The sequence below is a fragment of the Pseudogymnoascus destructans genome (assembly GCF_001641265.1).
Source record: "Pseudogymnoascus destructans isolate 20631-21 unplaced genomic scaffold scaffold_19, whole genome shotgun sequence".
NCBI classification, from domain to species: Eukaryota; Fungi; Ascomycota; class Leotiomycetes; order Thelebolales; family Thelebolaceae; genus Pseudogymnoascus; species Pseudogymnoascus destructans.
In genome coordinates this window covers 816,661-832,518 of record NW_020167538.1, presented here as the reverse complement: position 1 = coordinate 832,518, position 15,858 = coordinate 816,661, and the positions used below count along the sequence as shown (strand labels likewise).

The following is a 15,858-nucleotide window of genomic DNA, read 5'->3' as shown; positions in this document are numbered from 1 at the left end:
ATATAGCTCACCTTATTCCTGTTTCAATATCTCAGTGGCCAACGCGACCAACCAGAGCTCCAGCCAACGTCCTCACCACTGATTTGTGAGCACCATACACTCGTTCACTCACCAGTCTGTCGGCCTTTGACTTTGCGTCATGAATTATTTAGCAAGCCGCCTATACATTGCTACATGATTTAGGAGTTGATGCGACGATGTTGTTGTTCTCAGCAACGGAAACCTCGACATATAAATTCCTGAAGATAACCGCCACCAGCCGCAGGGCCTAGGCAGAGGGGGATGCGAAGATGCCCGGCCTTCCATGTAAGGGTCTTTTGGAAACGGGTTCAGTTTTACTCTGGCTGATGTGTTTTTGCTCCTAGCTTCTGTTGATTTAGACGAATGCATATCACGACTATACAAAAAGGAGCTCCTCGCGGAGTCAGTTATCGAAGCAATATGCGCCAAAACGAAGGAGCTGCTTATGCAGGAGAGTAACGTGGTGCATGTGCAGGCGCCAGTTACTGTAGTTGGCGATATACACGGCCAATTTTATGATCTGATAGAGATCTTCAAAATCGGAGGATATTGCCCCGATACAAACTACTTATTTCTTGGTATGCTCCCCTGCTCCGCGTCTTTCCATCAAAGCCATACTAATATTCCCCAGGCGACTATGTAGACCGCGGTATGTTCAGCGTCGAAACCATCTCCCTCCTCGTCTGCCTCAAGCTCCGCTACCCAACCCGCGTCCACCTCATCCGCGGCAACCACGAGTCCCGCGGCGTCACGCAATCCTACGGCTTCTACACCGAATGCTCACGCAAATACGGCAACGCGAACGTCTGGCACTACTTCACTGACATGTTCGACTTCCTGACCCTCTCTGTCGTAATAAACAACGACATCTTCTGCGTCCACGGCGGCCTCTCCCCCAGCATCCACAGCATCGACCAAATCAAGATTATCGACCGCTTCCGTGAGATCCCACACGAAGGGCCCATGGCCGACCTCGTCTGGAGCGACCCCGACCCGGAACGGGATGAATTCAGCCTGTCTCCGCGCGGCGCGGGATACACCTTCGGCGCGCAGGTCGTCAAGAAGTTCCTCGAGGTGAACGGGATGTCGCATATCCTGCGCGCGCACCAGCTGTGCCAGGAGGGGTACCAGGTGCTGTATGACGACCGGCTGAGCACGGTCTGGAGCGCGCCGAATTACTGTTATCGTTGTGGGAATATGGCGAGTGTGCTGGAGGTTACCGATACGGGGGGGAGGTACTTCAATGTCTTTGCGGCGGCGCCGGAGAACGATTTGCAGCAGAATACGGAGACGAAGGCGATTGATCCGGGGGCACTGCCGGAATACTTCTTATAGGGGGATATATGGGCCAGAGAACAGTGTGGGAGTGGTGGGGGAGCGTTGATATACGCTCGATTAAGGATCGAAGGAAAGCCAGGTGGAAGAGAAGGATACCCCAGCTTGGAACATATTAGAGGTGATAGGAGGCAACGCGCAAAAGGTCGTCGTGGGGTACAATTACAAGTACATGCACATAAATCATATCAAAGCCATTTCCATCCTCTTGTAGGTTTATTCAGTATTACGTAATAGGCATCAGCCAATCGGCTTCGCCATAGTAAATGCCAGCTCTTCAGCGCTCAAAAGCCAATCCACTCGCCTATATCTTTTGAAACCGCCGCATCTCTGGATGGAATCTATGCGCCGTCTTTCAAGCTGTCTTTCCAATTTTTTGTCATGTCATTGAACGATAGGTTGCTATGTTCACCAGTCCTTAGCAATGTCGAAGCTCCACTCGAATTCCAGATGCTTGTTCTTGTCGTCGTCGACAAACGAGGAAATGGCGGCGTAGTGACCTCTGGCAAGCATGCCGGATGGTGCGTCTTCCTCAGCAACTATCCGCAATTGTCAGCTCGTGCGTTATAATGGGCGTACGAATCAGTCCTCGATGGTAGGGGGTACTCACATCTCTTCTCGTAGAACTGCTTGTCCTGGGTATTAGGTGCGTAGCTTCCCTATATCTTGATTAGAATCGTCGCGGCATCAACCGTGCATAATTCTACATACAATCATCTCCTGATCCTTGCTGACCCTGATGCCCTTCCTCTTCACAATCTGCAAGTACTGCAGACCCGACAGGACCTCGTGCTGTACCTTGAACTTGGCAATCATGGTGAACTTGGAGCCCTCCTTGATCTTGAACGGCTTGTCCTTCAGAGTGGACTCAGCACCCTTCTGGGAAAGATCAATTGTGACAGGTGGGCGACCCTCGGAGTCCATTGTCAACGAGAGAATGATGCATTGGCGGGGGTCGGACGGGTCGGAGGTGGTTGCGCCTGTAGAGAGACCAAGGGAGGCCTTGTAGCGTTGGAGGGACTCATCCTCAGCATCTGAGAGGCTGTTAATATATATATCTATGTATTTGACATGATACGGAAGAATTGAGGGAAGAATGCTAGTGCTGGGCCGAAAGTATGGAAACTGAGACCACGACAGCTTAGTAGTAGGACGGATGACAACTTGTACAACCGTGGAACAGCTCAATTTTGTACATATAAAGAGCTGGTCGCTCTTGGAATCTACAGAGAGAATTGTGTTCAATTCGGGGCTCTGGGCAAGACCCTAGGTATCGAGAAATCTACAGGAAACATAGGTGGAACCACTTACCCATGTTCTGGATCTCATGGAGCGTCTTCTTTTCACCGACCTTGAAGCCAGCCGTCTCCTCAGGAAGGGCGTCGTGGTCGTCTTGGGAAACCATGGTGAATTTTGTGTTGTAGTTGGAAAGAAACAGAAATATGGATTTGTTGACGTGGTAAGGTCTGGCTCAACGCGGGGTCGTTGACACTGAGCTACCCGATAAGGAGACGAGGGGTTGTTTTATATTGTTCACCGCCTCGCGGAGGAACCCCACCCTCGACATCACGTGTGGATATAAATAAATGAGGGCGGCAAGTTGGGAATTACTGAGATACTGCGTCGCTGAGACGCAGTATGCAAAAACCAAAAAAAAAAAACCAGTCTATCAGTCAATATATATCGATGCTATGAGCGTTCATGTCAGCCAATAATGGTTTCTCGGTGTTTCATCTCTGGCATTTTGAGATCTCACCAGAGCGGCAAATGTCAGGGCTTAGGGTAAAGGGTTCTTAGCCGCGCACCAACACATACAACAGATAAGACAGGAGGATACGCAATTCTCAAAGCGGCGTCAAACGCCCAGATGATACTTGATATGGTGCAGCTAGAACCAACCAGCAAGCTCCGATCGCCTGCTGCGCCACAATCGAGAAGCGCCTGGCTCGACGTCATTGGTTTTCCATGTCAAGTGGTGTGAGACGGTGGCCACCAGTGTCCTGGCGCTTGGAAAGGTTGGCCTGCGGACCGGAAGTTTATAAATCACTCATCATCGGTCCCTTAGTTGCTGCGTTGCTGCTTCAATCGTACCAGGGCATATTTGAAGCTTGGGTGTACTCAACACGACTTTCTATCATATACCCCCACTACCCCGCTATCGAGTATTCGCTTCAAAACAAACCGCAATGTCGAACTCCGAACCCAAGCTGCTGTATGCCGTCAATGGCATAAAAGCATACCATATCCAGAATGGAGTTGAGGAATCCCTCACTCCTTCTGGTCCTCAGACCCTTTCTCTGTTGATGGTGCCAACCGCCTCTGATTTCTCCGGAATCGAGAATACCGGCCCAGCCACTGCTCCTCAGGAAGACTTCTACCTTCACCTTCACCTCCCACCCGAGCTCGATCTCCCTCTCCCAGCCACCACCCAAATATACCACCAGCCGCCGAAGAGCTATCTCATTCCACGCTGGGACCTAGGCCCTGATAGCGGTGCCTTCACCCGCATCGAGTTCCCGGCACCTGGCAGCGCCAAGGGCCTACAGGAAGATATCGATACCTTCGAGACTATACTCGCGCAATGCACTGCCTTCCTCGAGCGAGCCCCTGCTCCAGCAAAGGGCCTCGCTGGCGCTAGCAAGGGCAAGGGCGAAGCTCTGCCAGCGTACAACCCCCAAGAGTTCAAACCAGGAGAGGGATACGTTCAGGGCAGTTCCAGCTCTCACCATGGCGGACAAATTGTCTTGATTGACGAGGAGAACGGAAGTGTCGTGGGTGAGCTAGGCGAGGGATTTACTGTTGTCGAGGACAGCAAGATGCAAGCGGGCTCTAAGAGTAAGTATTCCACCACCCTGAATAACTTGAGTCAACCTGCTAACAAAGCTATCTAGACCCCGTCATCCTCTCCCTCCCCGAAGACGGCTCCAGCAACATCAACGTCTCCCCCGCCTCCCAAGAATACCTCGAGATGGCCATGCACCCCGCCTACAAAGGCTCGCGCCTCGTCTCCCGCGCCGCCGAAGCGTCGCGCCTCATCGTCACAACCTCCTCCTACGTCACTCAGACCCTCCAATCCGGCGCCGACAGCTTCATCAAAAGCACGAAACCCAACACCACCCCCATGACCTTCACCCCCACCACCCACGCCCGCGTCCGCAAGATCAACACCTTCACCGACTCTGCGGCTGGGCTCTCCTCCAAGACCGTTGGACAGGTTAGCAAGTTCGCGCAGAACATCGGCGCGGGGATGATGAATAAGGGTCAGAGGGCGCATAAGGGTGTTGGGGCGGATGGGAAGGTGGATACGGGGTATAAGCCGGGATTCCTAAATAAGAGTCTCATGGCCTTCAGTACTATTGCTGATGGCATTGATCAAGCTGGTCGCGGGCTGCTGACTGGGACGAGCACGGCGGCTTCGACGGTCGTGGGGCATAGGTATGGCCCTGAGGCTGGGGAGTTGAGTAAGCACCTGGGGAGTGGGATGAAGAATGTGGGGCTGGTGTATATTGACGCCACGGGCGTGTCGAGGCGCGCGATCATCAAGAGCGTGGCGAAGGGGATGGTTGTTGGGAAGGTTAGGGGAGGTGGGGATCTAGTGGTTGGAGGGGATGTGGGGGATCTTACGGATGATAAGGTGCAAAAGGTTCCGCTGAAGAATTGGAAGGAGGCGGAAGCGGCCCAGGGGAGATATGTGGAGGGGAAGGATTATAAGATGGCGGGTGGACAGGACTCACCGGATCTTATTGACTTTGGAGACTCGGCCCCACCGGCTTGTGGTGGTGGGCCCGCGGCGGCTGTTGAGGGGAAGAAGACACCTGTTGAGAAGAAGAGGTGAGCTTGAGAGGGTGAAAGGTTGGGATATAGGATAGGGATAGTGTTCAATGACATTTACGGCATTTAGTGGCTTTGATCAGCTGGGAATTTGTGTGTGGTATTTTGAAAATCTAACTTATACTTGGCCATCATTCAAGCGAATCTAGTAAAAGGGTAGCAATAAGCCATATAGCCATTCTTTGCGAATCTTCCAAGATAATGACAAGGTCGAGAAAGACGACAAGTCTCAATACAGATCTGTTCGCTGGATGCCATGGTCGTATTGTTAATACATGCGACAAGGATTGGCACCGCAGACGTTTTTGCAGACATTCCGTCGTAGAGGTAGTGACAGGAACCGTTGGTGACAGGAAATCTTGGCCGTGGGAAATCCCCTTAATTGCCTTGGAAAACCCTCGCGCATTAATCGACTGAGTCTCAGTCTTTATCTGGTTTCAAGACTTAATTCGAAGCTGAGTGACGCTCTAATTTCTATTATCTACAGTAGATATCAACTGCAACGCTATGTATGCTTCGCCAACATTTAACTTATACTCTCTCCTCAAACCCCTCGTCATTCATTCTAGCAAAAATCTCAAGAACGCCCTCGCCACCAATACACCGTCTTGCTTATTTTCCAATCTCGCCATCGCATCTTTGAACGACACGTCGTCAATTATGCCGCTCGCGTTGCGGGCTACCAGTATCTCCCCAAGGATCCCGCCTGTGTACTCTGGGTGCCCTTGAATAGTAATTACACGGCGTGGTATATACATCGCATGGTTGACGCACCGGTCGGTATGTGCAAGCGGTTCGACCCCCTCGGGGTAGGCGGCGACTACATCGCGATGTAGCTGGTGAATTGCCTGTTGAAACATCAGTCAAGGCCCTTTCTTAACTCAAACAGTGGCTTCGAGAAATCACATACCAGTTTCTCCTGTCCAAATATCTCCTTCCCCGCCGGCGTGAGTGTTAAATCCGTAACACTAAGCTCCCAACCCTTCTCACTACGGCCCACCGGCGCGCCAAGCGCACGCCCCACGATCTGATGCCCAAAACAGACGCCAACCATCCGCACCTTATCCTGAGCCAGGACCTTCTTCGTGTACTCAACGAGCTTGAGGATCCAGGGGTCGCTCTCGAAGGAGTTGTGCTTCGAGCCGGTCATCAGGATGCCGTCGAAGTCGTCGAGTGAGGGGGGGTATATCTCCTTCACGACATCGTAGGCCGAGATGATGAGGTCGGATCCGGGGAGGGGAGGACTGAGAGAGGATGCTGCGTCGTGGAGGAGAGATGTGAAGAGGCCGCCATAGGTGCCGTGAGTTTTTTGGACGCCGGGGGGCGGGGTATCACACTCGAGGATTGCGATGCGGAGAAGTCGTGGTGTCATTGTCTGGGTTGGTTAGATGCGGTACTCTATAAAGAATAAAGGACTTTGGAAGTTGGTAGGACAAGAATGGGGGGGGATTACACTCAGCTTATTGATCAGGTAATAGTTCGGAGAGAGAAGGCCGATGAATTGCGGTTGATGGGATTGATCGATAAGGGTCTTATCGCCGCCATTGGGGGTCGGTCAGTCAATGGAGAAGGACGGAGACTTGTTAGCCCGGTTCCAGGGCGGGGTAGAGTTGGCGAGTCATAAGTTACCAATTATACGGCAAAAGGCGCCTTCCAGAAAATAGCTGCAGACCCTGCTAACATTCACAACATTTACTACCAAAGTAAGGCAAAGGCTGGTCGGCCATTTTTCATATATATTTCATATATATTTCATATCTATTTCTTATAAATTCCTATATACGTATGCAGACGACCAGAGAATTAATGACTACCAATGTAGATTGCAGGTAAGCGGCGGGAGTGTGCCAGACCCGCGATAACTTGATCCTAGCGCATGCAATTTCTAGAAATGCGGGGGTTGTCCCCAACGCACCTGTGGCTAACTTGAGCACACTTGAGGCCCTTTCTTTATAATACGCCTCTTCCTATGGAGTGTAGGACAAGGGTGACTTTACCTCTCTTCCCCTCTCCCTCCCCCCCCCCCCAAAAAAAACCTCGCTGAGACAAGAAGCAGAGTTCGTCACGATGCCAGACAGTGACGATGAGAACCCTGGGCAGGCGTCGATATCACCAATAAGCACCGACGAGCACCACCGAAGAGAGTTCTCGGAAGACACGCCCCTGCTACGAGCAGCCACCGATGTGCCGTATTACCACAGGACCCGGTCTCCGGATGAGACGTTCCGGGACCATGATCTGGCAGCCGATGTCGAGCTAGGTCCCGATGACGAGACACAGAGCGAGTATGAAAACAGGCTGGGACGCACGATCTCGTATTTGAGCCAGACCGGAATCGAGCCCCGGCCTCTGGAGTCGCCTATGCTGCGGGATACCTCGAGACGGAGACAAGTGCATGGGATACGGAGTAGTCGTCGGGGCTCTGCCGCCACAGGTGCCGAAGGAGATGGAGGTGGCCAGGAACAGAAGAGCCCCTTTCACGGGGGGATTGGCGTCCGTCAGTTCTGGCTTATATTTCTGGGCTTGATGGGCAATATGTTTATCGTTTGCTTCGACAGTACGATAATGGCGTCCAGCCATCCGGTTATAACTTCGCATTTCCATTCTGCGAATAGTGCCTCCTGGCTGTCAACGGCCTTCCTATTGACCTCAACGGCTTTCCAACCTCTAGCTGGGCGGTTATCGGATACCATGGGGAGGAAACCGCCATTGATCTTTGGGATGATCCTGTTCACAGCCGGAACTCTGTGGTGTGCGCTGGCACAGAGCATGACGAGCTTTATTCTGGCTAGGGCGCTCTGTGGTCTTGGAGCCGGTGCCTCAATGACTATGGGAAGCATTATTACGTCGGATCTAGTGCCAATTGAGATCCGTGGTATCTACCAGTCGTATATCAATATTGTATACGGGCTTGGGTCAGCTATGGGGGTGGCCACTGGCGGCGCCATGGCAGACCACCTTGGTTGGAGGTGGGAATTTGGAATACAAAGTACGCCCCATCTATGATCTATCAGAGCAGTTGGGACTCTACTGACATGTTCCAGTTCCTGCGCTACTGCTCATCCTCGTTACTTCCTGTGTTTTTGTGCCACGCAATCTAGGCCTGAGCCACAACATAGAGAACGAAAGTTTCCTAACTGCAATGAAGACGTTCGATTATAAAGGATCCCTCGTGCTTACAGCAGGCACCACCTTTCTAATTCTATCTTTAGTAAGCCCCCCTCCTTATCCTTCCAAACTTTTCTAATCCCCACCAGAGTCTCGGAGGCAACATCTACCCCTGGACCCACCCCCTAGTCCTCACCGCCCTCTCCATCTCCATCATCAGCACTCCCCTCTTCATCTACATAGAATCCTGTGCCCCCCGCCCCGTCATGCCTCTCTACCTCTTCACCCGCTCCCCCCGCAGCAACCTAATCTTCTCCAACTTCATCAGCGCCGTCACCATCAACGCTATCATCTTCAACATGCCCATCTTCTTCCAGGCCGTTCGTCTCGAGACCGCCACCTCTTCCGGTCTCCGTCTTCTCGTTTCTGCGTTGGCTGGCACAGTCTGCGGCGTCAGCACGGGGTTTCTGATTACCTGGTCGCGACGCCTGAAATGGCCTCTCGTCCTTGGGGCGGCACTCGTGTTTCTTGGGCCGGTCACGTTGACAACGATCACTAAGGATATGCCCATATTTATTGTATTGATGTTCCTGGCTCTGGGGAGTATGGGACAGGGATTCCAGTTCCCGGGCACGTTCATGGCTATCTTAGCCGTTAGTGAACAGTCCGAACAGGCGGTGGTGACGAGCACGCTTATGCTGTGGAGGAGTATAGGGACGGTGATTGGTGTTGCGTCGAGTAGTTTGGTGTTGCAGAATGCGCTGGTTAAGTACTTGGATGCGTTTGTTAGTGGGCCGGATAAAGAAGAGGTAAGTTGCCACTTTACGCCCCTTCTTCCTCCGGGAAGATATTTGTCTCTATTACTGACATTTCTTAAACAGGTTATCCGCAAGGTGAGAGGAAGTATAGAAGCAATCGTCGACCTGGACCCGCATTATAGGGATCAGGTCGTGGCTGCGTATTCTGCTAGTCTGCGCGCTACGTTTGTCGCGGCTGCTGGAGTGGGATTGATCACCCTCCTTCTCGTGCTTCCCATCCGGCTGCCGAGGCTGGGGAAACGGAACTGAGAATGTACCGTTTGTGGGGGTGTCGTTGAGTAATGGTTTGGTTACAAGACAATATGATGCCATAACTTGTAGATAAAATTGATATCAAGAATATTAAGGGTTTATGCAAGGCGTTGTATACCGGGTTTTGAGGCCTGGTTCATTATATGTCCTTTCGATTCGAGAGGTGTCATCGCACCGATTCGCAAAACAGAACTACCAAGCAACAAGCCCATTGCCCCCTTTTTTTTAGCACCAGCACAGTTGACGACACTCAACAAACGCCTAAACCCCAGCATCTCCATCGCAGCATTACCACCCCCCGGGATCCAGCTCCAAACATATAACCGCCGCATATCCCCCACCAGGTGGTCCAACAAGAAAGCCATCTATTCCCCAGTTACGGGCAGTATCCACAAACACACGTCTGCCCAGGGAGACAAGGCGCAAGCTCCAACGTCATACCGGGCCACTTCACCAGAACTGCCAAGTTCCCCGTTTTTGGACTATCCCCAGGGAATTATTAGTTTTCAGCTACCCATGAACATGGAGCTGGATCGGAGGCGGAGGAGGAGGAGGATGGGTAGTGGCCTGGGCTGGGCGTGGAGAGTCCTGCGAGGTTGTGGGTGGACTGCTGAGTGGGCCCCTGAGTGGACCCCTTGTAGGGGGAGGAGGAGAGGGTCGCGCAAAAGTAGCCGTGGATGGTGTGTCTCTGTGCCGAGGAGGTGAGGGTGAGGGGTGGTAGTCTCTCGTGAACCTAGACTGGTCGTATGCCATGTTGTTAGATTCGCTATAGGGACTGTTGTTGAGAGGGTCGTAGGGTAATAGATCGGGTAGGTCGTAGTCCGTGTCGTTATGCGGGTTGTATGCCATATTGGTTGGTGTTGGGATCGTGCTACTCTTTTGAGGGTTGGGAAAGGAGGGAGAGGGAGGGAGAGGGAGGGAGGGGAGGAGGGGAAGGGATGGGGGGGAGGAGGGTAGATATAATGGATTTTATCGTCTCAGCCCTAATCATGCATTGAGGTTGTCTGATTAGGCTTGTTGGTCTGGTCCCTGAATACGTAAATTTTCTGGGACGATGGACTAGCAGCATTTGTTGTAGATGGTCTTCTCAAAGTAAAATATTGGAGATTGAGAAGATGGCAAGTCTAGATACCATCGTCTATACCACATATTCCCCAACACGGGCAGCCATTGTGACCAAGTACTATCTATGGACCTCAGGAATGGGATTTTGAGATATTCTCTCCTTATCACTTGTTCACCCCATGTTTGACGACACTTGGGGTCCAGCGAGAATCCAAACAAAAGAAGGAAAGAGCAGACGCTCGTTCGCTCGTTCGCTCGTTCGCTCCTTCCTTTCACTCTTCGACTTCGGTGTAACATGTCATATGTCATATCACACACCCATAGCTCGGCTCTAAACCAAATATGCCCCTGTTGAGATGCTTTATGCCACGATTTGCTACTCTGTAGCTCAAGGTAACACTCCTAACACCTAGGGTTAGTAGGCCGCACCACGTATGGTATATGGAAACTTATGAAACGAGTTGAGGATGGTAGTAGAATGGAAGGGACGACACGAGTTTGACATTCTGAGATGGAGAAAGATGACCTCCCCGGGCTCTCTGCATACCACCAAACCCACCACCACACAGCCGCCGGATGCGCTGGCCATCACACACGAATCGGATCCCCACGTCCCTCCCCGTCCTGCCCAAGTAAGGCATCCCGCAGACTCGCTCAGATCACACAGGTGTGATCGTCTGAGGGGGTGGCAAGGGGGGTACAGCTTCGTTGAGTACATACAACCCCCATGGAAGGACAAACGAACGATGTGTCGATGGCGGTGTTGGGAGCACGAGGACTTAGTTGGACCAGTTTAGGTGCTGGAGCTGATGCTGGGGGATGAAGGAACAGCCGGGCGGTTGGACATTCAGACAGACACCCACCACTTCTTGGGATCCTTGGCTCCCTTTGGCCGCCCTTCCCACGACGCGGCTATAGGATATATACACGTAACCCGTGCGCAGGTATGGGATGGACAAGGCGGACGACGGGATACACGTCGAAGCGCTGGGAGTCGAGGTGTGAGTGCGTCCCAGCTGAATAGCATCGTCGTGATCGAGGCGCAGCACATACGAGTACATTCAGGCCGCCGGCAGCGTCGGCGGAAACGTCGGTGTCTGAGCCCTATAGTCTGTGTCTGTTACCATTTCTTTCCAACCTTCTGACTGAAGGGGGTATTATGATAATGGGGGTATTATGACAATGGGGGTATTATGACAATGGGGGTATTATGATAATGGGGTATTATGATAATGGGGGTGGTGGAAATCACTTTATGAGGCTGTCGTGGGGGGCCGGGGGAAGGCCGACTGGCTCACAAAAACCAAAAATCGCCCATCACCATACATATTGTCGCCGCTCGCCGCATCCCCCGCCCCCCTCTTCAGTCTTGACCAGAACCAAGAATTATCAGAAGCAAAAAGAAGAACTAAAAGGAATTATATATCCCATATATAATCGTCCAACACACACACACCCACTGCTGCATCTAGCCACAACACACACGACGACTGCAATCACCCAGCCCAAGCACGTCGCCTGCCTCTATATCAACCTCAAACATCACTCAATACCTTCAATGGCGTTCAAAACAGGCCGGACAGGCTGCAACTAGATCATCATTCTCACGCGCATCGATACCAAACATCTAATTTCGGAATATTATAACACCCACCACACACGCACCCGCGCATCACAATAAGCCCTCAACGACCCTCGCCGCTTCACCCGCCATAAATCCATCAACGACCTCAAAACCAACTCAACCTCATAACACCCCCACCCTCAATGCACCTGAGCCATGTACAACCACAAAAACAGACAAGACACCGTCTCCAGCGCCATCAGCCGCACATCCCGACGCAGCGATGAATCCCACTCCTCCGCCAGCACCGCCGCGACCTCTGTGTGCGACGAGACCCCCCTCCCCCCCCTAACGCGCCAACGCCTCCGCCACACCAGCACGCGCATCACGCACTCCCGCTCCCCGCGGAGCTCTTGCTACTCTGCCCGCTCTTCCGTGGCGGATTTCTACGCCGAGCCCGAAGAGTACGGCATCGACGACGACTATCCGACTCCGTCACACACCACCAGCCTCCCCCCGGCCCCGTCAACGACAGCTATCCCTACAACACCACATGATTTCGCGTCCTACTTCCCCTCCCACAGCCGTCTGACTATCACGCACGACTCCTCCGCCCTCGACCTGGGTATGAACCTGGTTATCTCTACGACGCCCGAGGGGGAGCAGAAGACGCCTATGCAGCTCTTTCATCTGCGGATGCATGATCTCCCCACGCGGGCATTTAGTCTGCGGAGGTATTGTAGGGAGTCGGGGAGGGAGGTGTGTCATAGCGTGTTGCGCCAGGGGGGAGAGAAGGTTAAGCAGAACCAGAGGCAGACTAAACACCCGAAGCTCCAGCGCTCTATGTCAACCGCCCTCGCGACTGTGACGCGCAGGGGTGTCAAGCGCGCCGATTCCTGGGGCGCGTCGTCGAACAAGGCGTCTTACCCTCCTCCGCACCCCACCCCGCTCCTTACGATCCCTACGCGCCACGACTCCGGTTACGCGACCGACTCCGACGACGATGGTGATTTCTCCTCGTCCGGAGCTGAGGACGAGGAGGAGTTCCCCCCTACCCCTGTCCCTTCATCTCTACCCGGGAAGAAAGGGAAGAAAGGAAAGACGAACACGACACACCTCGAATTCTCAAACTACGCACACGTAGACCTCACCCGTCGCGGCTCGGCGGGTAAAGGGAAGCACTGGGATTTTGAGTACTGGGGTACCCCCTATAGCTGGAAGCGGGATGGACAGAGCTATCACCTCGTCCCCACCTCCAACTCCTCTGGAAACAACGCTGGGGCGGTGGCGCATATCGTCCCCGACGTCCTGACGCCCTCGCAAACGCTTGAAGAGGCGAGGGAGGGTGGGTGGGTCCCGAGATGCAGTTTCTGGATCTCGGACCCGAAGCTGCTTAGGGGGGGGGATGTGGCGGATGTTGTTGTTGCAACGGGGGTGTTGGCATTGGTGGATGATAAAGCGCGTTGCGAGGGGGGGAGACCGGCGGGGAAGTATAGGAGGAGGATTAAGGTTCCTATGTCACCGGTGACGTTGGATTTGGAGGTCGTGACGGCGAGGGAGATGATGAGGAGTGTTTTTAGGAGGGGGAATAGGGATGAGAGGCCTGGGACGGCGGGTGGGAGAGGGGAGAGGAGGGAGAGGGAGGGGAGTGGGTTGAGGTTTGGGAGGGCGCTGGAGGCTTGTTAGGATGCACATAGAAAAGGGGGGGTTGCACATATTACGGAAGAAAAGGGGGGGGGGGGTACGAGTAGATATTATACGGATGGTGGGAAGGGTGCTTTTTGGCGTTGGGGAGGATACTCCTATGCCCCTCACGGGGGTAGGAGGTTATGATTTTACGATATATGTTTATGATAGATAATGATGATATTAGTATATTTTCTACGCAAAACGGCTTGTTTGGTGTTTTGTGGCGTTGTCTTGATGTCAGCGAGAGAGGGTGGGGAGAGAGGAAAGGGGGTAAGGGGGTAAGGGGGTTAAGGAGCTATTATAGATGCAGTTCTTCCCGACTCGAGTTGTGGGAGGGGATGGTGCTGCTTGTGCTATTTAGATTGGATTGGGCTGGGCGGGAGGGGTGGGGTGAGGATGGATGTTGTTGTCGTTTGAAGCTGTTGTTGTTGGGCAATGCTGCTGCTGTTGCTGATGCTGTCGGTCGATGCTGCTGTTGTCGTTGATGCCGCTGATCGTTTCGACACTACTGGTTGCCTAAAGCTGGTGTCGTCTATTCTCTTTAGCATATCCATACAACGCAAAGAGGCCCCCTGTAGTAGCTGGGGAGACGGGCATGACAGTATCTATAGTTAAGCCGTAGCTTCCTTGGTCTATGGTGGCCGCTCTTTCGGACACGTTCGGTGGGGTTCTGTTTAATCACAATCGTCATCTGTACGGAGTCCATAATATACTCGGCGAAGAGTAAGTTGGCGACAGTGGAACCTGATGACTTGATAGTAGACTTTGGTGGGGGGTTGGTTACGAGAGTGGTTGGGCCGTGTTTGCCTTGCAGATGGGACCATATAGATGGAAGGGGTCAGGTATGGGGGAGGGATGGAGTATCACAAGTAAAGCATCCCCAGGGGTTCATGTAGCAAGGCCGACATCAATAAAGTCACACAAGAGTCACCACCCACGTGCCCACCGCCCAAGGCATACACGCGCATGTCATCCCTAAACACGCATATCATAGTCATCAAGCACATACCCATCACATACACATCACATCGCACATCAAGCTCTCTCATCAAAAACGGTTTCACCCTCTTTATTCCTCTCCAAGCTCTCTCATCAAAAACGGTTTGACTCCTCTTTATTCCTCTCCCTTGCTCAACAGGCAGGCAGGCAGCAGTCTAGCTGTGCTGTCACCCGGAACGTCCGCGCCGCGCACAAGCGAATCCAACCCCCCTATAGTATAGAGACAGTATTAACGACGTCCCAAGACGCTTAGTTGATGGCCTTCAACCAGACGTCGAAGATGAGGTCGGAGTTGGGGGGGATGGCGCCGGGGAAGCCTCTGGGGGGTGTGTGTGAGTCTCTCGATCTGGATCTGGTCGAAGAGGGGGGGGGGGGGTGGGAAGAGGAAGGGGGAAGAAGGAAGGGGGGAAGAAGGAAGGGGGGAAGAAGGAAGGGGGGAAGAAGGAATGGGGGAAGAAGGAAGGGGGGAAGAAGGAATGGGGGAAGAAGGAAGGGGGGAAGAAGGAAGGGGGGAAGGAAGGAAGGCTTACTGGCTGCCATAGGCGTAATCGGCGGTGATATCCAGGGTAGCCTTCTCGCCGACTTTCATGTTGACCACACCCTCGTCCCAGCCGCGAATGACGCGTCCAACGCCGATGGGGGTGCGGAAATCGGACTTGCCAACGGAGGAGTCGAAGCTGGTGGTCACAACATAGTTAGTTTGTGCTCTTCGCCAGAGGGGTTTGATTGATGATTGATAGCTAGATCCAGCTTGGGAGCTTGGGGGAGGATGGGTGGAGGGGGACAAGGACATACACAGTGCCCTTGCTCCCATCAGCCTTCTTGAGGTAGCCGGTATACTCGATGGTAACAGTCTGGTTCTTCTGTGGCTGCGCGCCGGTGCCCTCCTGGGTGGTGGTCTTGGTAACGCCCATGATAGCTGCAGTTTGGGAGAATGTTCTTTGGGAAGTGTTTGTAAAGGGGTTTGTTCTGCTGATGCTGCGAGTAGAGAAGGAGAAGGAGAAGGAGGAGACTCGGGGAGCGAGGCGGGTGAAGAACATTGTGATGTATGGAGGGGTAGGGCAGTAAGCGAGGAGGGGGGGGTGCAGGAGCGGCTGTTGGAAGGGGAAGAGGGAAGAGCTTTTGTGTGCTTGCGGTGGGAGGTTGTGGCGAGATGGGCTGGCCAATGGGAGGGGA

At 53.2% G+C, this 15,858-nt stretch overlaps 7 protein-coding genes across 7 annotated transcripts; 4 read left to right on the top strand and 3 right to left on the bottom strand.

Moving 5' to 3' along the window:
- Positions 1-290: 290 nt before the first annotated feature.
- On the top strand, positions 291-1,356 carry PPG1 (Putative serine/threonine protein phosphatase; the record flags this gene model as incomplete). The annotated part of the gene is made up of 3 exons (XM_024470455.1): positions 291-306; positions 366-599; positions 653-1,356. 3 exons carry the CDS (start codon positions 291-293, stop codon positions 1,354-1,356), a joined length of 954 nt encoding a protein of 317 aa, XP_024321691.1.
- Positions 1,357-1,764: 408 nt separating this feature from the next.
- VC83_06869 (uncharacterized protein) lies at positions 1,765-2,761 on the bottom strand (the record flags this gene model as incomplete). The annotated part of the gene is made up of 4 exons (XM_024470454.1): positions 1,765-1,895; positions 1,967-2,015; positions 2,068-2,390; positions 2,668-2,761. The coding sequence occupies 4 exons, from the start codon at positions 2,759-2,761 to the stop codon at positions 1,765-1,767; spliced, it is 597 nt and encodes a 198-aa protein (XP_024321556.1).
- Positions 2,762-2,982: 221 nt separating this feature from the next.
- On the top strand, positions 2,983-5,278 carry VC83_06868 (uncharacterized protein). The gene is made up of 2 exons (XM_024470453.1): positions 2,983-4,191; positions 4,248-5,278. The coding sequence occupies exons 1-2, from the start codon at positions 3,543-3,545 to the stop codon at positions 5,189-5,191; spliced, it is 1,593 nt and encodes a 530-aa protein (XP_024321557.1). The 5' UTR covers positions 2,983-3,542; the 3' UTR covers positions 5,192-5,278.
- A 339-nt stretch (positions 5,279-5,617) lies between these two features.
- On the bottom strand, positions 5,618-6,619 carry VC83_06867 (uncharacterized protein). The gene is made up of 2 exons (XM_024470452.1): positions 6,098-6,619; positions 5,618-6,035 (listed from the first exon to the last, which is right to left on the bottom strand). Exons 1-2 carry the CDS (start codon positions 6,557-6,559, stop codon positions 5,748-5,750), a joined length of 750 nt encoding a protein of 249 aa, XP_024321563.1. The 5' UTR covers positions 6,560-6,619; the 3' UTR covers positions 5,618-5,747.
- On the top strand, positions 6,620-9,461 carry VC83_06866 (uncharacterized protein). Its single transcript, XM_024470451.1, has 6 exons — positions 6,620-7,016; positions 7,129-7,174; positions 7,244-8,176; positions 8,232-8,398; positions 8,445-9,104; positions 9,177-9,461. Exons 3-6 carry the CDS (start codon positions 7,255-7,257, stop codon positions 9,360-9,362), a joined length of 1,935 nt encoding a protein of 644 aa, XP_024321564.1. The 5' UTR covers positions 6,620-7,016; positions 7,129-7,174; positions 7,244-7,254; the 3' UTR covers positions 9,363-9,461.
- A 2,195-nt stretch (positions 9,462-11,656) lies between these two features.
- On the top strand, positions 11,657-13,680 carry VC83_06865 (uncharacterized protein; the record flags this gene model as incomplete). The annotated part of the gene is made up of 1 exon (XM_024470450.1): positions 11,657-13,680. The coding sequence occupies exon 1, from the start codon at positions 12,211-12,213 to the stop codon at positions 13,678-13,680; it is 1,470 nt and encodes a 489-aa protein (XP_024321561.1). The 5' UTR covers positions 11,657-12,210.
- A 1,039-nt stretch (positions 13,681-14,719) lies between these two features.
- FPR1 (FK506 binding protein proline rotamase rapamycin-binding protein) lies at positions 14,720-15,764 on the bottom strand. The gene is made up of 3 exons (XM_024470449.1): positions 15,478-15,764; positions 15,213-15,359; positions 14,720-15,001 (listed from the first exon to the last, which is right to left on the bottom strand). Exons 1-3 carry the CDS (start codon positions 15,720-15,722, stop codon positions 14,932-14,934), a joined length of 462 nt encoding a protein of 153 aa, XP_024321562.1. The 5' UTR covers positions 15,723-15,764; the 3' UTR covers positions 14,720-14,931.
- Between the last annotated feature and the right edge of the window lie 94 nt (positions 15,765-15,858).